This window comes from Helobdella robusta, assembly GCF_000326865.2.
Source record: "Helobdella robusta unplaced genomic scaffold HELROscaffold_8, whole genome shotgun sequence".
Classification (NCBI taxonomy): domain Eukaryota; kingdom Metazoa; phylum Annelida; class Clitellata; order Rhynchobdellida; family Glossiphoniidae; genus Helobdella; species Helobdella robusta.
This window is the reverse complement of record NW_008705459.1, coordinates 304,413-332,325: the sequence shown is the minus strand read 5'-3', so window position 1 is coordinate 332,325 and position 27,913 is coordinate 304,413. Positions and strand designations below refer to the sequence as shown.

Sequence of the window (27,913 nt, the reverse complement as noted above, 5' to 3'; positions counted from 1 at the left end):
AATTGATTGATTGATATGAATAATATTTTTGGCATTGCAAACTCAATAATTTCCAAACTGGGCCATTTGTTTGAATAAACGAGTGTTGTAGTCCGAAAAATATAAAATTATATGCAGTTAAAACCGAGGTCGCAATTTCTTCCTTGAGATAACCTGGCAAGTGTATGGTATTAAAAGTAATATGATGGATGCAGACGTGTGATGCGAATAATTAAAATTTTGGTTAAGTTTACATTTAGTCAATCGCCATTTACAACCACGAATTTTCATATTTTCATTTACGTGTCATTTCCGTTGCGCAGGGATATTTCATTTCCGAAAAATGAAATTCAGTTTCAATATTGAAACTGTTTCAACAGTTTTTTTTACTTTAATTTTAGTTTTCGAGTATGTTGCTGGTTATTACATCACCATTGATGCACATGCAGAAGAATGCTACTTTGATCGCGTATCATCTGGTACAAAACTCAGTCTGATGTTTGAAGTTGCTGAAGGAGGGTTCTTGGACATTGATGTGCACGTACGTATGTTTGTTTTTTTTTTTGTTTGTTTGTCGTCTTTTTTAGTTTGTCAAAATCAAGGATCTCTAACTTTGGGAAAGCTAGCAAATGTTCATCAGCTAGTTCAGTTTTATTTTAAATTTAAGCTTATTTTAGAAAAATGAAAAATATAATAAATTAAATATTTTTATGAAATAATAATTTTAGTTTAAAATGAAATTTAGTATTAATTGTGAGTTGATTAGTGTCAAGGTTAGGTTAGTTAGGGAATGTTTGTTGACTAGTTTAGCACTAGCAGTTTAGACAAGTGATCTCTAGCCTTATTATTCTAAAACTTCAATTTTAAAATGCGTTTTCTTTTCCAAACGCAAATGGTTTCTAATTTTTTTCATGTTTTTAAAAATCATTTTTTTGCCAGTATACCTGATTAAAAGAAGACAACTTAGCTTGAGTCCTTAGAGATAGATAGTTTTTAATAGATAGAGATAGATATATTTATAAATATAGGGTGGGTATGTTATAATTTGTATGTAGTATAATCATAGTGTATTAGTGTTTTGAATCTTTTTTTTTAGTTAGTAAAAGTTGCCACAATTCTTTTAGTTTAATTGATTTAATGAGTACTTTACATTTATTTTTTGATTTTTTTTTCTTCCAGTTGCTAAATCTTTGTTCTTTGCGAGTTAACATCAAATCATTTAATGTTTAATTAACGATAATTGAATTGATAAAAAAGTAAGTGAACATAGTAAAGTTCTATCATGCACGTTATCTATGTTTAGATAACATTTTACAAGCTGAAACATTGATGTTTTTACTTCAAGATTCATTTATATCAGAGGTGATCTGCGATTCATCAGGCCATTTTATGTGGCACACAAACTTTATCTGTAAAACAGTTTCACCTTTTTACATCCCAAAACATTAATTTTTGTATTTTTTAGCATCTTAATTTCTAACTTTTTTATTTAAAACCAGGTTTTTTAAAAATTTTTTTAAAAAGTGTTGTTTTTTTTGTCATTCTACTACTTCTATTCTGTCTGAGCACATTTTAAAAGCTTTTTATTATTTTTTTTCAATTTTTGTGTCCACATGAACATTTCTTCAATAATATAAATAAGTATGAATGAAGCCTGGTCAATGCTGAATGATTACATTTTAAATGCTTTGATGGAAATAATCTGTTCTAAATTCAAGTATGAACATTTTCAACTAAGTGTAACTTGTAACTGAATGGATATTGAAAGATGCAGCTTTATTAAATTATATTGAAAGTTGATAGTTATTTTGGCAACTTACAGTTAAATAAGTAATCTAATTTACCAAATTTTTATAAATGACCCCCCAAACTGTTGTGTTCTCAATGTGCTCTTTAGAAAAAAAGTTTGCCCACCCCTGCTTCATATGATACATTATTGAACTTCAAATCAACACAACAATAATAATTTGTCACCATTTGTTGGTTCATTGCCATTTAAGTAATTGTCTTGCAGATAACTGGACCAGATGGGAAACAAATATATTCTGGTGAAAGGGAATCGAATGGTAAATTTACATTCGCAGCACACCAGGATGGTGATTACAAATACTGCTTCAGTAACAAAATGTCAACAATGACACCTAAAGTTGTCATGTTCACAATGGAAATAGGAGAAAAGGCAAAGGTGGATTCGGATGGGAATAAAGATACTGAGAGTGAATCAATTTTGAATCTATTTAAAAAAATTTTTAAATTTTATTTTGAATAATTTATTGATAAATTAATGTGTGTAAATTTGTTTTTTTTTAATTTATTAATGAACTAATAATTGTCAATTTATTTCATGCTCTTGAATCACTTACAATTATTTTTCATGTTGATTCAGCAACACAGAACAAATTGGAAGAAATGATAAGTGAACTGTCAAGCAAACTGTATGGAGTGAAACATGAGCAGGAGTACATGGAAGTGAGGGAAAGGATCCATAGAGCAAGTATGTCACTTCTTTATTCCTATAATAGCTTTCAGTTTCATTCACAGAGGTACCTACCATTTTTACATTGCTTTTCTAAACAAATTTTAGTTTGTCCTTCATTTGTATCATTATGATTTTATAAATGTTATTTCACTGAATTATTGTTTGTTGCTGTTGTGGCTCATCTGAAAGGGGGCCCTTGCCATGTGTTGGGTAGTGTGATTTGGTGAACAACAGAGATTGTATTTATCCAGTGTTAAATTGAGGTGGCTGTTGTGAAGTTGTTTGAAGTAGCCACATCAGAGTTGAGTCAGAGCAGTTCTGGTTTTGAAAGAAAGAGCCCACTCAATATTGCTGATGTGTGGAGGAGGGTTGTTGAGTATTGAGTTGAATTTTAATAAGTTGATAATATTGAGGACAGTAGATGCGATGGATTAGATCTAAGGATGGCTGTTGGTCTTTTTTGTGTGGGGTGAAAAGTGGGACTGTTTACTTTGTGGTTGAGATCAAGAGAGAGAAAGCAATTGTTGAAAAAGAAGCTCAGGTTTATTTATGATGTAGTTGTTGGGAGTGGTTGTGATTGGTTCTGTAAGTGGGCCAGAAGATTAGACCATGAAGTCATCTGTATAGCCAAGCCATTTGGGCGAGACAGAGTTAGGCTCGATGATAGTAGCAAGAGAAGTATTCAGAGCAGTAATGTTGGTTGGTGCTGCTCCGTAGGCAAAAATCCTGCTATGTAAAAGAATGGGTTTGGGTCCATCTGCATAGAAGGTTCGGTGCTGGGTGCATTCGGCTATTGATGTTTTGGTAAAATTTAACCTACTTACTGGTATAGATTTTGAATAAAATCACAGGAACACATTCGCAAGGTAATTTTCTTTTTAATGTCCAGGGTTATGTATATTTTTAGTATTCCGGTGAGGTAATAAAGATGCGGTGACGCCAATTACCATTAAAAAGCAAGCTAGTTAAATGGCAAAATGATTTATGCGGAATTATTAAATATCAAAGCAAAGCTGCTTTTACATGTTGAGCTATTGACAAAATCTTTATGCACAATCCTCTCAAGCACCTTGAATGTCATTCACCCCCCAATTCTCACATTTTCTAACTGTTGTAATGATCGTCTGAATTGATTTGTTTACAATTTATGGAATGGCTATTAAAAAATTTAATTTTTTTGTTCAACAGTAAATGACAGCACCAACTCCCGGGTAGTTCTGTGGTCATTTTTCGAGGCACTTGTCCTCGTTGCAATGACATTAGGACAAGTTTACTATCTTAAGAGATTTTTTGAAGTTAGAAGGGTCATTTAAAAAAACTGTAAATATGTATTTTTTTTTAGTTTTGTAGAGTTTATTTATTGTTTGGTAATGTTTGGTTTCATTGAAGATTTCATTTGAACGTAAATAAATTTAAAATTTTGAAGTAACGGGTAGAAAAGTGTTGCCACGTATACACTGAACGTATGTTTCTTTACCTTATTAATGCCATCGTAAAATCGTAACGTTGCGCCATATTGATTGATTTAAGTGTTTGTATGAAACCTAAAAGCATATTGGACAAAATGGACTCGTTCACCTTAAATTATTAATTTTCATTTTGTTTAAATTGTATAATTATATAAATTTTAATTTAAAATAGCTGTTAACGATCTATCCAAGTCTATAGTTTGATTTTTTAATTCTTCTAGTTTAAGAGTTTATTTTTGATAAAAAAAATGTCAAAATAACTGACCTAAAAAATATTTTTTATTTGGTTTTTCAATTGTTATATGTAATTCATAAAGGCTGTTGACAGTACAAGCTTGCAAAATCCATATTCTAAACAATATGCCTACATTAGTTTTATTTGAAAAATGTCGGATCGGAGCTCAACTCAACTTAAAAACTGCGTTGCCGTTAGTCCTGTAACGTTTTGTATTGGTTGTTCCCGGGCAGGATTAAACCTTCACCCTACTGTAGACAAAATATCAAATCCAGGCCATTTATTTTTGGCAACAAATTACTGCAAAGATAAAGTTAACGTTAAATGTCAACCACAGTTTAAATCGTTTGGCGTTTCGTCAATTGAATGGTTGTTTTTGTCAGTTCTACAAAGTACATAATTCGAATCACACATGTGCACTCTCCTCCCCATACTGAGTGAACGTAACGTACGCCGTCAAGTTACACACTTTATACAAGTGAAGAAAGGCATAATTGTGTGATAAGTGTGGATCCGGGTCCCTAAAAATTATGGGCACTAGACATTTTTCCTATTTGTCTTTTAGTTAATCCGGCCCTGATGTTTCCCCTCACAATTTTCGCTATTGTGTCCGCTCTTACCCGTTCTAGATTTTAGTTTTTGAACAAATTTTAAAATGCAATCTGTTAAATACCCATAAGCATTTTATTTTCATTCAGAGCAAATTTTTAAAAGTGGTCGATACATGGGTCGATATCATATTTATATAACACTTGTGAGCACATTAATCTCACTATAGTCATTCTTTCACACAAAAGATGTGCAGTATAAAATTTTTCTCATTGGAGATATTTCAATAACAAACAGAATTATTTTTATTGTCAACAAATGCAGAAAACTCTATTGCTATAAATAATAATGGAAAGGTGGGAGAGATTTATCAGGAATAAGATGTTTTGAAAATATCTAATTATGAAATATAAGTAAAATGTAAACTAAAAATACAGCAGCCTTAAAGTACAATAACATTAACGTATAAAGTCTATACAAAATATGCAGGATATGTTTTATGATAAAAAACTTTTTGACATCCTGGAAAAATGCAAAAAGTGTTTGCAAATCGTATGAACAATTTGAAAAAGATATCTGAAAAAATTAAACAATACAAGTGGCATAATAACATTGAACAAAGAAAGCCTGATAATAAAGAATAAAAGTTGTGTGTCAACAATGATTGTGGCAAGTTGGCTGGCTATTTAACATTTTTGCAAGTTTTACAGGCTAACGATTTTTCAGTCGTTTTTTTCTTTTTGAAAATATGTTTTTTTTATATATTTAACCATCTGTACCCAAAAGAGCCAACTTATTGCATATATGCATATGCAACCAGCTCTTGCTAAAACGTCAGGCTCTTTCGATGAAAGGTACATGATTAAGAAGTGTGAGCCTAAAACAAGTCTCATTATTGTAAATAATGTGAAAAATAAAAAATCGATCACAGCAATATTTTTGGCTACGTGTTTTGAATCATTTAGTTTGTTGTGCATATTCTGGGTTACATCTTTCTGAAAACTTAGTTTTTTATCGTTCTCTTTAGAAAGTTCTTTGTTGTTATTGTGGTCATTTACAAACGAATTATTCCTTTTTGTATAAACAACGCTAGACTTTTCATTTATGATGTCAAGATTGAGAATAAACCACCTAATTTGTAGTAAAGGATTTGTTATCTCAGCAAAGAATATAGTGGCAATGATTTCTGATCCATGAGCTTCTCTAAACAACGTTACCCAGAGACCAAGCATTGTGAGGCAGTGATGGAACAACATTACGAATCCTGTGTTAATACGTTTTAATAAATGAAACAGTTTTAAAACATGCTTTGATTAAAAGTACGTCATCGATGAAAAATAAAGTGAAATTTTAATAAAATGTACATTCAAATAGATCATTTAAAGAAAAAGACTACAAATAAAAGCGCTAATTTTTTATTTTTTTAATAAAACGTTTTATTACAACGGTACGTCTACCATATTTTTCATCATATTGTGTGATGTTTTCATTAAAAGGTTATAAGGAATATATTTGACACCGACCAACAAATTATCTGAAAAAGTTTTCATGTTTGAACATGATTATATGGTGGGTGGTCCAAAATTCTTAACAAGTTGTGTGCTATAATGTACATCTTAATAACTTAAACAGATCGAGCTGTTAATTTAGAAATGTATCTCAGCAAAATTATAATTTTGTTGTTAAACGTGACTTATGTGACACCGATGATATATTTAAATGGCTAGCTTTTAAGGTTACCAACCTTGATTCTGGTAATTGAATTTTCTACATTATCTATCGACCCGATAATTCCGATGACAACACATTTTTTGAGTATTTATTTTCATTAAAAGTAAAGTTTATAATAAATCTATTAACATCCTAGGAGACTTCAATATTGATATATTACATTATCTGATGAATACCTTAGCATAAAATCTTTATTTCGCAATCAACTGTCATCTTTTAATTCACTTTCTCTTATATTATCTGCCACAAGGGTGAGTGACTGAATTATTTGCCACTCTAGTTGGCAATATCTTTACAAATAACCAAAATGTTTTCTTCCTATCCACTATTTTATCTTATTTATGTGATCACTATCCTATTGGCGCCTGTTCAAAACTCTATGTTATTAATAGCTTAAAAAACAACAGTCTACTCCAGAAATCTCTTTCAGTAACTTAAACTTTTTCTGCAAAACTATGATTGGAATCACATCCAGTAATGGCGCCGACAACAGCTTTTTTGACTTTGTATCTATTATTAACTTTGCAATAAATAAATTTGCCTGTTACAGCAAAAAAATTCTTGCAATTTCAAACAGCCCTGGTTTTCCCAGTCTTCTTAAATCGGCAAAGTACAAAAACAGCCTATATAAAAAAAGTCCAACCCAACTACTCTTAACAACCTTATTTACACTCCCTACAAAAATCTATTTTCTAAACTATGATCTATATCTAATAAATCATGCATAGCCCATAAAATTTTTTCATTGCTCTAGCAATATAAAAAACTTTGACCCTTATTAATTTTAGTTTAAACTTCACCTAGAAATTTCTGGGCATAACTTTAAATGACAACTCTAATCACAGATAAAAAAAAAGTCATTGGCAAATTAATTAATCTCCATTTCACTTCTGCTGGCATTTCTCATTTATCTACTGCTAACGGCCAACACAAAATATTTCTCGGATCGCAATTGCTCATCAATAGCCTTCACTGAAGTTGATTATGCGAAATTACACAACTTTGTCGGCACCTTCAAAAACTCGCACTCCACCGGTCATGACAATTTATCTTATTTCATTCTTAAAAATCTCACCTTTTAATCATCTTATTAAACTCTCTTTAAAATCTTGTATGTTCCCCTCCATTTTGAAGACATCTGAAGTTATTCCGCACTTCAAGAAAGGATGTCAAATGAACTTTAACAACCTGGTTCGCTCATTTCGAATTTTTTTATACTAAAAAAATTTTTTCATGACCAAGTTATGTCAAAATATCAATGTGGTTTCCAGTTAGGCTCATCTACTGGACGCGCTGCTCTAGACTTAGCTTATCTAATTTTTTTAAATAATGACGGCACAATCATTGTTTTCAGGCTTAAGAACAGAATATTAACTCCCTAATTAATCAGATTAAGCCTGGATTGGAAAAAAACTTTCTCCTGTACAACATTGCATATATCTAATTATCTCCAATCAAAATCTCATGGAATTTTTTACAAACTTATGTTTAAACTTCTCATTTACATCAAAAATCTGCTTTGCTATTGACTTATCTCGCCTATCTATCCTTACCTAATTTACTGTGTCTTAATTCAATCAATCAATCAGTTTATAAAGCGTAATTTACTTTTAAAATTAGCTTGAGATTACAAATTATAGATTACTTTGCAATGATGTGTCCGATTACAGATCACATCATCAAACTTTTTAAAATTACAGATTACATCATAAGAATTTTATTTAATGAATGTCACATAGTTTTATGAATTATTGAATTATTAAATTGTAATTATTCATAAAATAATTAAAAAAATTGTATTTTTTTAAAATTTCATGAAATTTCAAACAAGTTTGAACCAGAAGCGACTTTGCTTATCCTGCTTCATAACATTCCTGAGCAGACCAACTTTTTAACATTACGTGAGCGATCTATCTAAAAAGCATACGACGTCAATGGATAAACTATTTCTTTTTGAATAAGTCGTTTTTTTAGTTTTTTAACTTTAAATTTTAAAAATCTTAGGTATTTTAAAAAATGTATTGTTGTTGTTGATTAAAGTAATCTAAAATAAAGTAATCTTGACACCTGTTTAGATTACAGATTACGCAAAAAATGAAATTTGATTACAGATTACTTTTATAAATGATGCGATTACAGATTCAAAAAAATGTAATCGATTACGTAATTGGATTACTTGTAATCCGATTACTATACAACTCTGGTTATATATTTCTACGTTAACCTGTCATGTGCATTCATTCACTCCTTTACACTGTCTTAAAACAACTTTGTTAACTTATTTCATTTACTATTCCACAATCTGCTGTCATTTATGCCCATTGCCCCATCATATCGTTAATTAACATGTATATGTATATATATATTATATATATATATATGTATATATATATTATATATATATATATATGAATATATATATATATATATATATGTGTGTGTGTGTGTGTGTGTGTGGATAAATTTTGAAGGAGGTTGCATGTTTATATCAATCTATCTATGCTATGTACTTATGGATACTGTAAGTCGGTGATAACTTATCAGTTCGATTCAATAAATAATATGTAAATATAAAAAATGAATCATCTGACAAAACAAACCTTCAGCTCTATGATACAGGCACCATGCAAAATCAAACAAAAAGTAACCCAATGAAAAAATGCACACAAATATCTGCAAATTAGTGCTTGAACCACCTTTGAGATGCAAATTTAAATTTATTTTTTAATCATTAAGTCTTGGATTATAGCTTAATTAAATTAAATTCTATTATTTTCAACCTTTTATTATATTTAATTAAAAGTACTTTTTAAAAATAAACATTCAGTAAACAAAATACAAGTAAATGAGAATTCAGAAAAATATTCTAGTTTTAAAATTGAACTAAATAAAAAAAAGATGAATTATTCAAATTTACATGCTAACCAAGACTCGAGTAAGGCCACGAACGATTAATGAAAATAGACCAAGCGGACGCAAGCACCACCACGACGGCATGCATCAACGTTACAACGCGACAGTGAAATTCGTTTTTCTTCAGCGGTTTAATCAAGTGGAAGTACTTGTTGTACGGAAGTGCATACGTGCAATTGTAAACGAACATCCACGATAGAAAGGAAAACGAAACGTAGCTTAATGTGGTGAATGTCGACATTCTACTGGTTTAAAATATTTCCAAACAAAAATTACGTTAAACAACTCGTTCACACCTTATTATTGTCTGTGATTGGCATACCTGCAAGATACCAAAAACACTTCAGATCGAAATAAATAAAATTAAGAGTAATGGTTGGGGCATGGTATATTAGTTTATGTTATTATTAGTTTATTATTAGCAAATAACGTTTGCTCATATTAGAGATACGCCGAATAACCAATCAATTGTGCATAAAGCGCTATTTTCGCGAGGTTCAACAGCGCTCCTCAACGAATTTAGCAAACAGATGGGTCTTGAGGTCCGATCTGAACTTCGTAAGTGATGAAGAAGTAGTCAGAGAAGGAGATAAAGAGATTTAAAGAAAAAGGACCAGAAAAAGCAAATGCAGATTTAGCAAGAGTGTTTAACATGAGTTAAGAAATGAGAACAAGAAAACAATCGTAAACCGGCGCGTTTAGGTTCAATTAATATATCTGATATGTACTTAGGAAATAATTTGTATTGAGACTTATACATAAATGTGCAAATTTTAAAAATTAATCTATATTTTATAGGTAGCCGGTGCAAGAGAACAAAATATGGAGATATATGAGAAAAGAAAGGGGCACAAGCAAGTAGACGAGCAGCTGAGTTAAAAGCTTTACTTAAAGGATAGAGTGTAGAATCATAGTGAAGCGAGTTACAGTAATCTTAGATAAAACTAAAAAAGTAACAAGAAGGGAAAGAGTAGGATCGTCAAGAAAAAGCAAGTTTCTTTCATTCTATGTAGATGAAAGAAAGAACTTCTAGCAACACTATTAATCTGAGAAGAAAGAGACATGCTAGAATCAAAGATAAAACCTTAACTACGAAACTTGTGAGAAACATCAAGAGTTTTAGAATCGGGTAAGCCTGATAGAAGAAAGAGTAATAGAGTGTTTAGATTTATTAAAACATATTAATTCAAATTTAGATGGATTAAGTTTAAGACACAAAGTCAAACCAGGCGATAATTGAAGAAAGACACAGAGATAGATTATAAAGAACACTATTGATATTAGATGGAGGAAAAGAAGTATAGATACAAGAATTATCAGCATATAGTTGACTAGTGAAAAAAAATATTAATGATACGAGGTAGTTAAGAAGTATAGAGTATAAATAGAAGAGGTCCAAGGATAGAACCCTGAAGTACCCCAAACACAAGAGTAGAGCTAAGGATAGTGAATATGGCCCGAAACCAAATAGTAAAAAAACCTAACAAATTTAAAAAAAATTCTATCAGAATGAAAAGCAATCCAATGAAAAATCATTAATTGTTATCTAAATCTTTAACGAGACAACATTCAATATCTTATTCAATTTTAAATGTTTTAAAGGCTCTGATGGCCAGATGACCTGTTAATAATATAATAAATATGTTAATAAATTATTGTTCTAAAAAAGTTGGCTAAAATGGGAGTTGCAAGATTCAGACATATGGTCTTTAAAAATTACCAACACCGATTACTGCTTTGATATATATTATATATATAAATAAATATATACATATATAACCACGCCACGTATGAATGCTATTTTTGGAAAATAGAAGCATGTCACTCAGAAAGAAAGAATGACACTTCTCTTCGTACATTAAACCTCAGTTGGAATAAAGGTAGGATCTTTACCCGTTTACCCGACAACAAATTTAAGTTAATTTAATACTAAATTTAGTATGGAGATGCTAAAAAACCTCAATCGGTTAAATGTGCATAATCATGCGATACGGCCAACCCGAGGCTTTTGTAACCCTGGAACGAACACTGGCTTAACGAGTTAGCGCCTATACACGTACATCATGATGTTATATATATATATATATCTTGGTAATAGACCATAATTTTTACAATATTCTATAAATTTTACCGAATGTTTGGCGTTAATATGTTTGTACTTTGTTTTTTCAATTTTTCTCACTAAAGTTTTTTGGTGAACGTTTAGTATATATATATATATATATATATATATATATATATATATATACATATGAGTCGAGGTGACAAATCGATTCGATAACTGATATAGTAGTGCTTAAAATAACTTTGTCTATTATAGAAGTAAAAGAAAATGTTATTATCACAGAGAATGTAAATTTAACATTTACACAAAATTGAAAATAAGAATGAATTTTTCGCATAAAGTAGCAGAGTGCTATTGAAATTTAGAATGGCGCATTCTTCTAACACATTAGTATAACCACAAAACTATTCTTGCAAAAGTGGAACCTGAAATTTATAGCGTTTCAAGTGTATAATACATCGATAAATGAATGCATTACAAAGGTCAAAATATACCAGTAAAGATGCCAAATTTGTAAGTCTTTTGTCTTCGTGTTGTAACAGTTTAAAAACATTCTTGGAAAATTTTAATTTGACATCACTGTCTGATAATAAAAATAAGAGAAAAAGTAAATCATCAAATTAGCAGTATATTGCACCTAAATTACCAATTGAAGGTGGCAGCGGAATCAGATAATATAAAGTCGTTAGACATGAGATAACCAGTTCTGCGTCAGTTCTTAAAAAATTTAAGATTGCATAAGGAATTAATGCAGTTCAAACTTAAAAAAAATAAACGTATAAACAGGCACACAATCAGTTCCTAAAGTTAAGTTATATATAAAAAAATTAAGTAAAAATTAAAATGATGTCGCTTTTTTAATGTTTTCGTTCATTCGTCATTACATTCAGTTGTAAATTAGTTTTTTTTTCTGGCTGGCTAAGTTGTGGTTCTCTGGTCAGTTGTGTCAATAAATAAATAAAAGAAAACAGCTACAGCAGAAAAAGACTTTTTTGGAAACGACATTCATATATGTAAAAAACACTGACATACATATTTTTCCCCCATAAAATAAGTCTTACACAAATTTTTAACGCTGATTTCAAATTTGAAAACTGTTTTGCCCTATCATATTGTCTTCCAAAGAAAAGGACTCTTAACCATTTTTTAAATAAACATTCAGAGCTTATTTAATTCAATCACCATTACCAATACAGAAGATAGAGAAATGTTTCTCGTTTAAACAATGTTATAAAATTTGCCAACCATGAAACTTGCATTTCTGCAACGCAGCAAAATCGGAAAAACATTGTCATTTTCGTACAGCCACAAAAGCAGTGCACAATAATGAAAAAATTAGGTTTTTTAGTACATTTCAAAGAATAATTTCACAAAAAAAAACAACACTTGTAATTATTACATTCTCCGATTTCAAATAATTTTTGAAATAGCTTTTGTTTAAAAGTGGCATTTGAGTAGATATATAAAAGAAAAGTTGGATAATTTTTCTGGGTGTCGGAACCTGGAGTCCAACATTTTTTAATCAAGAAGTCAAGAATTTTTTAATCATTTATAATCTCAGAAGAGAACTTTCTGTAAAAAAATTTATGATGAAAAAGTGATCTGAGATGGGTCAACAAGTGAACCAGAGGCAAGAAATAGTTACACTCTACAAAAGCATCTGAAATGGAAAAATTTGATGAAATTCCAACATAATTATAACCGTCTATTTTATTGTAGTGGCATAATACCGAAATATGTTAGACAGTGAACAAAAAATTGCAACGATAATTGTTGATTTGAATGGAACAAAACCTGTTCAAGCAATTGGCAATTAATATTAACCCATCATCTTTCAGTACAATATCCCGGACATCATTATCTGAAAACGATAACAACGTTAAAAAATTAAGTAAAAAGATATGTAATATATTTGAATTTGTAACCAGTGACAAGATTGCACAAGCCTCCAATTGAGAACAACACCATCTGATCATCATCTTCCAACAGACAATCTGCTTTTGATCATGTACAGTACAAAGAATACCAATTTTATGGAAATGTTATGGAAACTAAATGACAACCAATTATTAATAATATTATTTTTTATCAATTAAATTACAGCAACACACAAACATACATCGCACGTGAATGAAACGCAAGGATCTCTCAGCATTCGAGTCCAGCCAATAACACAGCAGGACCAACCAAACACTAACCGCCCATACTACCATAGCTAATATTATTGTGCATATACATATGCAATACATTAAACATTAATTTTATTTGGGTATAAGATCATTTCTATATTCTAATTATGTGTATAAGCTTCCAATTTTGCAATAACCTTTAGATCAAAAAACACGAACTCGACCAGTTTTATATATAAAAAAAACAAAAAATGACTTAACATTAAAGTATTGCAAAAAGTTATCAAACCTAGAAATAATTCAACCACGTTTAGAACTTTCAAATAGTGTAAATTGATTGGATCATAAGCAAAATTTGCCAAATTTGCTAGGATCTGTAATTTGGCACCTGAAAATGCACAAAATAGTCTATCATTAAAAAATTCTAGAAATTCTTTATAGTCATGTAAATAAACAATTATCACATATTTGACATTATACAACATTTCAATCAAATAATAGTACGCTCTTTGTTAATAATTATTTAAATACTTATTATAATTTAATCGATTAAATTAATAGTATTTAAATTTAAATAATAAATTTATTTTTATTTAATTATTGTTTATTTTATTAGGCCTTTACATAGGCCAAAAATTCATACTGTTGTTCGTGGTTTGTTGAAATTCATCTACAATTGACTGCAAGTGACTAAGCCTTCCCAAGCCGTTGGGTCCAGTTTTTTTCTCCAAATATTCTCTAGTGGCAAACATGGAAATCAAACTCGGACATAACAATTTGTTTCATTATTTTGCTTGCATTGTAAGAGTAAGTTAACATTCTGACGATTACATTTAAAAAGCTATGAAAAGCTATAAATGACAATTATAGAAAGCTACATATACGGAATAGTTGTGATATAATACAAATGAATAGAGCTGCGATACTTCACTGAACTATATGTAAAGATGGAAAATACGATAAAACATATTTTGTTACACGCCAAAAATTTTGAGGTTTAACAAAATGTAAACATTCGTTGCTGGCCATATTTTCTAAAGGTTGTCACTTCCATCGCATCCGCCACTAACATACATTGGACCATTGCACACAACCTGTTGATAGGTGGATATATGCGGTTATGATATATTATATAAAATTGAAAAAGAAAATATATATATATATATATATATATATTTATTTAATATATATATATATATATAGTATAGTATGAATTCTACCAAATTTTTGGCATTAATCAATTTAAAGTTTGTCTTTTCAATATTCTCTACTAGATATTTCTGAAAATTATTCAATTTAAATTCATCATAAAAATTTGAAACTGTTGCTATCCGAATTCATCATGCAGATAAGGCCTTATTTCGATTTTTATTTTTATTTCAAAGACGAATCATGAACCGATTTCCAGGTTAATGGTGATAGATTTGTATTTACAGCTAACAAAACTTCCTTTGTTAGAAACTGTTGAGTTTTTAAATCATTTTTAATAGCTTTGTATTAATATCATCACACAAACAAAATATTGGCAAGTGATCAGATAAATCTGGATATATAATTCCTGAAAAATCACAAAAATTAATTAAATTGTTGTCTGTGAAAATGTTAACCACAAGCGTGCAAAAATGATCAGATATCCTAGTAGCATTAGCTATTAACGGTATAAAATTCAAAGAATACATACTATTTTAAAAAACTGAGCAATATTTTTTGTCATGGGCCAAGAGATTTATGTTGAAGTCTCCAGATATAAATTGATTTGTTGTTAACATTTTTACTTTTATTAATTAAATTAACAAAAGAGAATGCATCATAATCTGGAGACTTGTTAATGAAAATGATGATAACGTTAGGTTTTCGTTAGGTTTGCGATTTAGTAACATTTCGACAGCCGTACTTTCAACATTTTTACTTTTAAGACTGAGATCATCTCTTATAAAAAAATTTAACTTGTTTTCGATGAACATTCACCCTCCAATTCTGTTTTCAAACATAAATTTATAATTTGAAATATGAATTACTGTTGACAAATCATCTTTGAGCCATGTTTTAGTTACAGCTATCATTTCAAAATTAGTATTGCAGTCATTACTAAGAAGTTCAACATCATCTGTTTTATTGCTGTTATATTTGCTGGAAGGAGACCATAATTGATGCATAATTTGATAAAATCTAACGAATTCTTAGCTTTTGAAAGTTTACTATTGGGCTTTTCAATATTTCTAACAGTAATTTTATAATTATTATCTGATTTATTAAAGTTAATTAAAAAAGTTGTTGGTGTTCATCGTGAACCCTATAGGTCAAATTTCGGTTTTACTCATCATCAGCGCTTATAAAATGTGAAAAATTGTGAAGTCAAAATTTTCAATAAATTGAACATTTTCGAGAAAATTCTAGTAAGGAAAATTGAGAAAACAAACTTTAAAACATGGTCTCCTTCCAACATTATAATATATATATATATATATATATATATATATATATATATATATAATAATAATAATAATAATTATATTATTATTATTAAATGAAAATTTATAAATCGCTTTTTAATAAAATCTCAAAAGCGCCTACAATAAGTCATAAGTGCAAGAAAAAATAAATAAGACAAAAGAAAGAAAGTTGATTGTCACTCAGTTAAATGTCAGAACACACATATATTTAACACAAAATCAATAAATAAATAGATGACCAAAAAAAAGTAATACTTATTCAAATGACGATTTTTAGGATTTATCCACACAAGTTACTAGTTATGTACAAAAATTCAACGCAATAATCAACAAGCCTCACAACGAATTATTAACCGACACAAGAATTAAAACAACATAATGATAGTACTGACTAATAAAGAACATAAAAAATAAAAAAAAACAAAAAAATAAAATTTCATTTTCATAATTACATTTAATTACAAGAACCGAAATGCTGCTTAATGCCCATAAGTTAAACATACATTTACAAAAACAGTCAAAAACGGGAGAAACAGATGAACGTATTTTTTAAGTATTTTAGTTGGCAAATCATCCAGTGGGCACGACTTTGTAGGTGAATCCAAAATAACTTGACGAATCTCATCACTGGAACAGCACTGAAATAATGAAAGTTCAGCACATTCACTCATCCGATTGTTTGAAACAATAGGCTCTTTGATACAAGGCATCGTCTCTAGTATGTTGTCAACCTTATCTTTAAAAAATTGAGCAAAATCATCAGAATTTAACTCATCTGACATATTAAGTGAATCAACAGAATTCATCTTGCATAAAACCCTGTTAATTGTCATCCAGAGTTTCTTTGGATTGGAGCCATTTATTTCAATCATATTTCTCCAGTAGGCTTTCCTTTTTTCTGAGAGCAATGACTGTTTCTTCAACATAGCATCAACGAACCTTTTCTTGCTAACATCCCCAGGATTAAGTCAATAAGCTCTTTCAAGTCTTCTGCAGCGTAGCTTAGTCTGCCAACATTCTTCATCGAACCAAGGCGAAGCAGCATTATTTCTAGTCATCACATAGTGTTTCGGTGCAACAATATCTATAATATTTTTAACTTCTTTTTTGTAAAGATCAAATAAGTATTCAGGATCATCTGATTTAAAAGGTCCATCAATAGGCGAGTTTATTATTACCGCGGCAAATTTATCAAAATCCACACGATTCCATGAACGAACCAGTCTTTTTTTTCTAACAAAATAATTTAGCGGAATCGAAAAACATACTTGGACCAGACCATGATCGGAATAAATACCATATGGACCTACGGTACACGAGGACACAGGCAATTCCATTGAGGATACCACTAGATCCAAGATACCACCATGTACATGGGTAGTTTCCTTAACTCTATTTTCAAGGTTAAATGCATGAAAAACATCTACCAACCGGATTGAATGAGTATCTCCAACCTTTTCCAAAAGAACATTCAAATCCTCCGTAAGAATGACATAGTCCGCCAATAACTAAATCTGCTCCAAGAGTGATGTAAGCTCATCAAAAAATGCAGGAGTAATTGGTACAGAACCCGGTCGATAAACTGCCAATAACAGAATCGTTTTTTTACCGCACCGAATTTTAATAGCAAGTGATTCAAAGGAATTTACCACTGGTAATTCTATTTTTTTTAACCTTAAAAACATTCTTAAAATATACAATTATTCCTCCATGATTAGGGTCGTGTGGGCGCAAATAATCCATAAATGAGAAGCCATAAGGCATAGCCAATTTCACAGAAATATCATCAGATGATCCATGCCATGTTTCGGTCAGTACACATATATCTAAATCATTTGATAACAAATCATGAATTATATTATATTTTGACCGAATGGATCTAATATTAAGCAATCCCAAATTTAATCCGGTTTGGTAGCAGGCTTTGGATATATATATATATATATATATATATATATATATATATATATATATATATCTGTGGTGTGTGTGCGCGCTTATGTGTGTATGAATCAACAGTTTTTCTTAGAAAAATTCTTTACTGTCTTTTTAAGCATTAAATAAAAATAAAATATCCGTTTATGATGCATTTTGAAATTATTCTTCAACGTTCAATATTTAAAGAAAAAGTAATTTTTACAAACGGGGGTTGTTTTTTCAGACAACTATCTATTCTTCTGCTTATAGATTAGATAAAAAAATTCATCGTTGACATCACAATGTAAATTTTTTCCTATTCATTCAAGTTTAAAAGATGGCGATGACAACAATTCAGGTGTCTCATTGTGTGCTCTGCTAATTACACGTAATTAGTGCTCATTCATTTAGTTGCTCTGGGCAACAAGTCGAGTACAACAAGCAGAACACGGTGTAGGAACAAATTTATTTTCTCTTATTTTTGCGCGCGCTTTGTGAATATAATTTTATTTAATGGAAAAAATTGAAAATTTTCAAGATGCTAAAACAAAGGTTAGTTCTAATTTCAAGCCATATTGTTTTAAATTGCTAATTTGAAGTATTGATTTCTGCTGTTTAATCATACGACAGCTGTTTAATCAATTCAATCATGCGTCCGCCTTGTACCGTCAACTAGTATACGATTTGGCGTGCGAATGTCAACCAATTGGTACTAATTACACCATGGTTAGGAAAAGAAACAGTTTGATGCAAACTGCCAAGAAAGCTATTTTATTTGTGAAAACTTACATTGAAAAGTATTTATTTATGTTTTTATTACGAATTTAAGATAAGATTACAAATTTAATTTTTGTAAATATCAGCAGTCGGAGAAGCAGCCAAAAATTTCTCGTCCTAGACGACGTAGTGTGCTCATAATAATTCACTTGTATCTAACTGTATTTTTAGAACTATCAAATTAGATTAAACTTGTTACAATACAATAGAACTTAGAAGAATTAAATTGTTGACGTCTTCGTTGGACCCTCACCTTTGACCACGCATCTGGGCCTAATTAATAATTCTTAATAATTCCTAATCATTAGAAAAATATGAAAAATGAAAGTAAAACATGCAAAAAATTAGTGACTATATATATAAATATATGAGATATTTAAATAAAAAAAACAAATTTATACAAACAGTTCAAACAATACTCGTTTGGAAGAGCGTTTGACGTTAGAGAAAATGACCAACGACCTGGCATGCTGCATGGAATATCTCGAACAACAACTCGTCCTTGAATTCAAGATATACAACGTTATGAATCATCACCAGCACTCGTGTTTGTTTCAATTTTTACTGCTTCTTTAAAATTTATTTATGAAAACCAAATTGATAAATAATATATTTTGCGTTGAATTGTATTTGATGATTTGTATAGCGCCTCTATGAAGAACCTCAGAGGCGCTAGCTTCGCTCTGGATTGCTGAACAAATTATGCTTCAAACGTTTTTTGAACAATTTTCGGGTTGTGTCGTTGATTTTTTCCAGTTCCACAGGCCAAGCATTCCAAATTTGATGCTAAAAATCTTCTACTACTAAAGCGCGAAAAAATAAATCTTGGAAACACTCAGTCTTTTTCGGTTCGCAACTTCAGAAACCAGTTGGAGTTTTTCTTTCAAATAACTTGTAATAAATAACTTAAATAATTTCTGACGATGAGAGCTAATTTTAATTTTATCCTTTCTGGCGTACGAAGACAGTGTAGCTCATTTCTGATGTAAGCCGAAATTGAAACGAATTTCGAATATCCTGCCAAGAATCTATTCGCAGCGTTGAAAATGGACCGTGTATCACGAAGATATTCTTTAATTCCGTACATTATCGAATTACAGCAGTCAATTCTGCTGCAAATTAAACTACGAGCATATGCTTTCGTTGATTCATTGGTCAACAAAATTTATTTATATGACTTTTCATTGATAGGTCAGATTCAAGTATAAGTTTAAGACTAGTCACTTGTTGTTTGAGCTCAATCAAGTAAGACCGTGCGATGTTCCAACCCACACATAGGTACTGAGTTCATGTTGAGTTTCAGCGCGTATGACGACATCAATTTTTCACTGCGTTTATTGCGTTCGACACGGTAGCATTCACATGGCGTGATGATTTTGTCAGTCCAAATTCATTTAGCTGAACATCGTCAGCATAAAGACGACATTGAAGACCTACTTTTTCAAAAACTTCTGCGACAAATCGACAAAATCTATCGCTTGACCATGAGTATGAGCAACTTTAAACTAAAAGATTTCAAACCAGAAAATCTGAAACGAGAAATTCAAAATGACGTACGTGTTAACTTTGGTGTATGCTAGCCAGCTCGATGTTATAAATATTGCGTAATTAATTTGAGCTGGCCGGCCTATGAAGGTTCTTTGTACGATTCAGATCATATCAATAAAAAAGTAAGTGAACCTAACTAGTTTAATCCTGTTATTTTGTTTTTCAGTTATCAAACATCTCATTAGAACGGGCGTATCTGGACCAAATTTATCAAGAAAGGAATCAGGAATCAGCAACTCTGTTCCTACAAATATTAAATTTGTGAAGCTAATTCTAAAGTAATTAAAATAAATTATATTTTATTCTTTATAATTTATGTATATCCGAATTTCACTTTTCATTATATAATTTTTCTATTCCAAAATTCTTCAATTATTTTTAAACTTTGATATACGCATTGTGCATGGTTTATTTGTCTTGTTGAGGCTTGCTCACCTGTATATATGTAAATTTACTGAATTTTAGCAAAACATGAAAGATTATTAAATTTAAACGTCAAACTCAAAATGATCAGATTATTATTTCAACACTTATATAGTGCTTTTTATAACAAGGTTACTCAAAAGAGCTCTAACATGCTTGAATGCCATGTTTCAAACATAAAGGATCTTTGTTGCTAGGCTTTACTGCAAAAAATACTACATTTTTCAGTTTTTGCATAAGTTGAACTAATTATTAATTTTAATAAAATATCTTTATTTAAGAACAATTATTTATTAAAATTTATACATTAAATATTTTAAATATTTTTATTACAAACTTTAACTCACGTTCCATACTTTCTATTTACATCCAATGTCTTAAATCTCAAGATAAAATTAATGAATAACAAAAATAATCAATGTTGATATAACCACCAAATTTTTCGATAAAGACGACAAAATTGCAAATGTTTTATAACATTTTTAACAAAATACCAGATAGCATGCTAACTCTGTATATGGACGACTTTAGATCAGCAATCGAACATAAAAACAAAAAATTAGAATAAGCAGCACCAAGACATTTTAAAGAATATAGAAAACTTTTCCAATAAAAAAAAATGACGTTTTCTTATAAAAAAAACTAAAGAAAGGCCTTTTTAAGAACATAAACTAAAGAATATTTCATTTTCAATGGTGGATCTAGACAACTTTAAAGGAGTGGCCTAAATTTGAAAAATGTTCACATTTTTAATTTTGACTGGGGGCCAAAACCTATCATGATTTATGGTAGTGTTGCTAAAATTACGCTGACAATCTTTTCTGTTTATCACGTCCAATTTTTTATTTTTCATAAATCTTCTGCATAAAACGGTTTTCTATGCAAAAACTGTTTTACTGACTTTTAATACAAATACTGCTCACAACTGGAGAATATTTCACGACAAATCGCTGACATATACACATGGATATATATATATCCATGCATATACATCAGAATATAAATTCTTAGGAGTCACGTTTAATCGCAAATTAAAATTCATAAGTCACTCAAATAAAGTTAAAAACAAATATGTGAAGTCTTTTAAATTAATAAAAATCTTATTTAAATACGAATTGAGAGTAGATCAGAAAAGTTTATTATAAATATATCGAGCAATGTAAAGACCAGTCATAGATTACGGCAGTCAGATCTCTGGTACAACAAGAGGTTCGTATTTAAAAACAACAGAATCAATAATCAATAAATCATTAAGAAGATGTCTAGGGGCATATAGAATACCATCTTCTATTAGCCTCACACCATAGCAGAAGAAATATCTATATAAAATTAAAAAATTCAACATGATCATTAAATTATTACCTCAACCAACCAACAAACTTAGTTTGTCAATAGTAATTGAAGACAACCAATTTAAATCGAGCATCAAAAGCAATACTGCCAATAAATTTGAGATTGAGATTGACTTAGAACCGATGAAGGAAGTTTCTACACCGATAGCACCTTGGGTCATCAGCAGAGCACTTGTCGATGTATGTTTGAAACACCAGAAAAAGATAAAATTTAAGCAAAAGCAATGTTTAAAAAATAATTCAAAAATATTCAAACTATACACAATGGTTAAAAAATTAACAATCCAGCGACAGCAGCAGCAGTCCTCATTCATTAAATTACACTCGTGCAATTGAGTTTTTCTATTTTTCGTACAAATTTCAGTTAATCATAGAGTTTTTTTTCTGTTCATAAAAAGGTTTTTATTAATTCTTTTGCATTTTTATTTAAATATATACGTATGATACGTGTGCATTTAATAGATTTGAGTTTGTTAAATTTTGGCTTTAGGTAACATTATAAGTTACAAAAAACAATGCCAAATATGATTTTATTATTCTGATTGAAAATTTTAGCGACATAAACGAGTTGGACATGATGGTGAACGCGATAAGGAACCTTTCTTTTGCCAAACCATGGGACATATGTCCCACAACAGTTAAGCCTTCCAATCAAACAATCGGTAAGTTGAACAATTTTTTATCTATACTTTCCACAAATAATTTTATTTACTTTTCAGTTATGGTTAAATAAATTGAATGATACGCCTGAATTTGTTTTATGTATGCGGTCTTATTGCTTTGCGACCTTAGTGTTATGCAATCTTTTGTCCAGCAGTCTTTTACCGGCGGTCTTTCATCGGACACCTGCTAGTCGTTGGTGAAGCTATCTTTTAAAAAATGGTTGAATGAGTATTTGTATTACAAAAGTTATTCAAAATTGTAATTTTAATTTCGTTGATAGAACCGAATAAGTTTTTAATTTACGATGTAAATAATTGAATTGGTTGATACCGTTGATGCTAAATAATAATGGATGTAGACGATATCTTCACTATCATCATTTGTTAAACTGATTTCTTCAAATTTCAAAGGCCAATCACCGAATATATTTAATATGCCTAATCAGGCCAAAATTAAGCCATTCACCGTACGTACGTAGAACAATAGTTTCTGCTCACCTCGGATTTTAATTTTAATTAAATTATTTTAACAAACTTACTTGTAGTTAAATTTAGTTTAGTGTTTTGTTAGTTTTTTAAAGATGTATTGTTATTGATGTAAGTTATTTAAAAATTTACGAAATCACGCACTGTTTGCGTGTGCGTTCCAGCTTCCCATCCACATCCACATCGTCTGCATCCATTATTATTTAGCATCAACGGTTCTACGTTCAACCTGTCTACCTCTACAATGTTGTCGATAAGAATTTTTCTTGCATTAAAATTGTTCAGCAATACCAGGAAATATGTTTCTGCTTACATGAAAATAACAAATTAAGTCGTTTTGTGACTCGTGTGTCAAAATTTCACTAAATGTCAAGTTGCTAATAAAAGCATGGATGTAAATGAAAATTGAGAACTTGAACGTTGAGCGGCACGAACGAAGTTATAATAACATAAATTGGAGGTATAAAGTGCAGCATTTATTCAGTCCTAGATTCCACTATTAAAAAAACTCAATTTAGATGAAAATGACATCGGAAACTGCAGACCGATTTCAAACTCCTCATTTGTCTTCGAACTCATCAAATGTGCAGTTCCCAGTTTAAAAAATAATTCTTTAATGTCAGCTTATCCGTCGGGGTCGAATGATAAGTTGCATTGCAAGGTGACACCCAGGTTTAAAACTGCTGGCGTAGAAGGTGATGAGACCATCCTCCACCAAAACTATTTTACAATCTAGCAGAAATTTACTTTAACGTTACCAAATGATTTAACTTAAAACGTTAACATTTTAATTACAGACTGCAACGTTTTGCCTTTTACTATCATTTCGGTTAGCGAATTTAATTTTGTTTTATATAATGACGATTCATTTCATTTTGCATTTTGGAATAAATACATTTTCAAAATTCAGTCAGTAACAATGATAAATAATAAACTCAAAGTATGGAGTAGCTTCTTATCCCTAAATGTTACTAATACTTTTCTGAATAAATTGTTTAGAATAAAACTATTACCTCAGGAAAATATTTGAGTTTTAACAGTATTTGAACCAGGCCATTGCGTATTAACATCGCGTGACATGACACTTCTATTCTACTGACTGAGCTACCGACATGTTTGTCATTGTAAGGAAGCAGCTTTAGACAATTGAAAGCCACAAGCAATGTGAATTTGACGTCCCAAAATTTAACAAAAAAGGTTTCCTTTTTTTAATAAAGTCCAAATTGTTTAAGGAATACAAATCAGTGTTATTTAAGTTAGCTATTTCAACTCGAAAATGGTTCTCCAACATTGAGTTTTAACAGTATTTGGAAACTGTGACCTCGCGTTATGCCAAAACAATTATTTAAATCAACTTTGTCCAAATTATGCATGATTTTAAACAACTGAATCGAGCCTCCTCTTTTTCTTCTTTCCACCAACCTAATTTTTTAAGACGATCTTCGTAAGCTAGGTTTCTAATAGATGGAGCCAACATTGTTGCTCTGTGCTGAACTCTTTCGATCACCTCGCTATCACCCTTTAGATTTGGGACCAAACTGATACTGCAAACTCTAACAGTGTACGAATAAGTTAGGTATAAGTATTTGATTTGCTTTGTTTGATGTTGTGATGACTTGATTTTCTCATTTCAAGTTATTTTAAAAAAATCACTTCAAGATCTCTCTCGGATTCAGCAAAAAGTATTCCATGTATATACAGTGAACATTTTTTAATGCCTGATACCTAGTGCACAGAATTTCAATATTGAACCGTAGAAGTGTCCGCCTCATTCAAATCAAATTTACGTTCGACTAAATCTTTATCTGACGATATGCTCTCAAGATTTTAATATCATCTGCAAACAGTTCTGTTGTATTTTTCAGATTAGTTGATAAGTCATTGATTTAGAGAATGAAGAGTAGAGGACCAATAACAGAACCCTAAGGAAAATACTATAAATTTTAGCCGTCAGAAAGAGTTTCACCTTGAACAATTTTTTGTCTTCTGTTTTTAAGAAACAATCAATCAATCTTCGTTTTGCGTCCAGAGACCCGGTTTCCCGAGGTAGGCCGTTGTTTTCTTTGCCATCAACTTTTTGCGCCAAATTAGGCGTTCAGTTGTATCCATTTCATTTAAATTTAGAGCTTTCATGTCTTGCTCGATTGTCTGCGACCAGATTCTTTGGACGGCCTTTGGGACGTGTGCCAGGTACTTCAACATCTGCAAAAGAAGTTATGGCACTGTTTCCACTTGGTTTGACATGACCAAACCACCTCAGACGGTGTTGCCGGCATTCGTTCTTTATATCATCTAAACCAGCACGACGCAGGATTTCGGTAGATTTGATGTGGTCCTTCAGACTAATTCGTTGCATCCATCGGAGCATTTTCATGTCGGTTCGTTGAAGTAGTTGTTCCAGTTTGGTTGTCATTGGCCATGTTTCTGCACCATATAACAACACCGGACGTATCACAAATTTATAAAGTCTTGATCGTAGTGATAGTGTGATGTCACGCCGCATCAATATAGAGGCAAAGAGACGCCATTTATTCCAGGCTTCACGGCAACTTCAGCTGTTCCAGTACAATCCAGAACATCCCCTAGATATTGAAGCGATGTGACTTTCTCTACCTTAATAACTTCAAAAACATTGCTATTTCGAATTTGTTGTTGTGGATTGATGCAAGCAGGACAAACAAAATTGGACACTTTAGATAAAGTACCAATTATTTTTGAACAACGTTTGTGACACCACTGGTTACACTTGATTGAATTGTTACCTACACCAGCTTTACAAACTGAACAGGGCCATCATCCAGTAGCTGTAGATTGGATGGGCTCACCAGTGTTCATTGCTTTGGTTTTGCTGATGTTGACTTTGAATCCATGATCGGCGAGTCTGGTGTTCCAATCTTCAAACATCTGTGCAGCATTCTGCTCAGACGTGGCTGTTAAAACGATATCATCAGCATATATTAGATTCCAAATGTCACCAGTGCGTATCGGTTTTGTGATTTCTTCCATCACAGTTATAAATAACAGTGGACTGAGAATCGAGCCTTGGTGAACTCCAACGCCGATGTCAAATGCATCTGTGTTTCCAACCGTTGTGCTGACAAGAGTCTTAGTATTTGTATACATTTCCATCACAAGTAGAACAAGATATTCTGGAATGAGTTGTCGACGTAGACTCCATCTGATTGCTTCACGGGGAACTCGATCAAATGCTTTTTCAAGGTCTACAAAAATGTGTAATAGTTGTTGATGCTTTGCGAGGTACTTTTCTTGCAGTTGCCAAAGGATGTGAATAGCATCAATTGTTAATTTCCCCACTAGGAAACCAAATTGATAATTTCCGATTGTGATGCACGACGTTAATCTTCTCTCAATGATTTTCTCGACAATTTTCAGGGAGTGTTCTATTAGACGTATACCCCGATATGATGAACAGTTCAATGGATCACCTTTGCCTTTGTATAGCGGAACTGTCATGCTATAGTTCCATTCAGTCGGCATTGAGCAATTTCTCCAGATTTCACGGCAATGTTGTAGTAACGTTTGGATACTTGCAGTACCAGATGCTTTGATAATGTCATTTGTGAGTGCAGAGGGCCCTGCTGCCTTTCCATCCTTCATAACTTTCAGAGCTTCTGTAAGCTCCTTTACAGTGATGTCTGAAATCGAACCTTCGATGGATGGAGCGTCAAAGTTGACATTGATGGGATTTGTTTCATTTAACAGACGGTTGAAGTATTCTCTCACTGTAGCTTGATCTCATCTTGTTCAAGAACCATCTCATTTTTGTCGTTTCTGATACGTGAGGCACCAACTATGTCTTTTTTGTACGCTTTGCTTGTTTTGCTATACGATACAGAGATTTCATTTGTTCACCTTTGCTTTTAGTGAGCCACTCTCTGCACTGATCTGTCCAAGCCAGATGACGTCTTTCATAGTTGTTCTTTTCACGGAAAATTTTTTGGTCATCAACAGACTTTGATTTTTGCCATTGCTTTAATGCAACTTTCTTTTCAGCTCTTGCATTTTGTACACTGTCATTCCACCACCAAGTGTCCCGTTCATGCTGACGTTTTCTACCAGTTTTCCCACAAACTGTAGTTGCAGCGTTTATAAAAATCTGTACTGGCTTGCGATTGGTGGTCTAACTGTGTGGCGACAATCTGTTGAAATTTTTCTCGATGAATATTGCTTTCAGCTTCCACGTTTTGATTCTCCGAGGCATTTGTTTAGACTTATGTTTTGACAGTTCGACAACCAGGTCTAACTTTGACATTTTTAAGAAACGATTCAATCTATTTATATACACCGATCCATTTACTCCATAAGCATTTAATTTAGCTAATAATCTTCTGGGTGGAACTGCCTTTGCAAATTCAAGCAGGACTACATCCACTGGAATAGAATTTTCCAAATTATAGAAAGTAAAACCAATAGTTTCAAGTAGATTTGTTGTGCATGATTTGCCCTTAACAAAACAATGTTGTTGTTTTACTATTATGTCATTCCTTAAAAGATGATCTTCTACACTTTTTCGAATTATAATTTCCATTATTTTACACGGAACTGATGCTAAAGAAACCGGGCGATAATTTGTAGCTAGTTTTGTCGCCTTTTTTGCAGATCGGTGAAACGTTTGCCGATCTGAACTGAAATTGACTGGTAGCCAAAGAATCATAACATATCTTTTTAAAAGAAGTTTATGAAAACATGAAGCATTCAAGCAAATTTGTTTAACACTGCTTGAAG

The 27,913-nt window shown here is 31.2% G+C and overlaps 4 protein-coding genes across 4 annotated transcripts; 2 read left to right on the top strand and 2 right to left on the bottom strand.

Moving 5' to 3' along the window:
- Positions 1 to 322: 322 nt before the first annotated feature.
- Positions 323 to 3,771, top strand: HELRODRAFT_69964 (hypothetical protein; the record flags this gene model as incomplete). Its single annotated transcript, XM_009031827.1, has 4 exons — positions 323 to 520; positions 1,994 to 2,195; positions 2,366 to 2,473; positions 3,647 to 3,771. 4 exons carry the CDS (start codon positions 323 to 325, stop codon positions 3,769 to 3,771), a joined length of 633 nt encoding a protein of 210 aa, XP_009030075.1.
- Positions 3,772 to 5,433: 1,662 nt separating this feature from the next.
- HELRODRAFT_70319 (hypothetical protein) lies at positions 5,434 to 9,545 on the bottom strand (the record flags this gene model as incomplete). The annotated part of the gene is made up of 4 exons (XM_009031867.1): positions 5,434 to 5,713; positions 5,840 to 5,975; positions 9,043 to 9,138; positions 9,368 to 9,545. The coding sequence occupies 4 exons, from the start codon at positions 9,543 to 9,545 to the stop codon at positions 5,434 to 5,436; spliced, it is 690 nt and encodes a 229-aa protein (XP_009030115.1).
- Positions 9,546 to 13,307: 3,762 nt separating this feature from the next.
- On the bottom strand, positions 13,308 to 14,301 carry HELRODRAFT_69984 (hypothetical protein; the record flags this gene model as incomplete). Its single annotated transcript, XM_009031832.1, has 3 exons — positions 13,308 to 13,417; positions 13,839 to 13,937; positions 14,193 to 14,301. The coding sequence occupies 3 exons, from the start codon at positions 14,299 to 14,301 to the stop codon at positions 13,308 to 13,310; spliced, it is 318 nt and encodes a 105-aa protein (XP_009030080.1).
- A 4,131-nt stretch (positions 14,302 to 18,432) lies between these two features.
- HELRODRAFT_165313 (hypothetical protein) lies at positions 18,433 to 20,509 on the top strand (the record flags this gene model as incomplete). The annotated part of the gene is made up of 6 exons (XM_009031935.1): positions 18,433 to 18,471; positions 18,550 to 18,716; positions 19,104 to 19,218; positions 19,888 to 19,941; positions 20,052 to 20,249; positions 20,411 to 20,509. The coding sequence occupies 6 exons, from the start codon at positions 18,433 to 18,435 to the stop codon at positions 20,507 to 20,509; spliced, it is 672 nt and encodes a 223-aa protein (XP_009030183.1).
- Between the last annotated feature and the right edge of the window lie 7,404 nt (positions 20,510 to 27,913).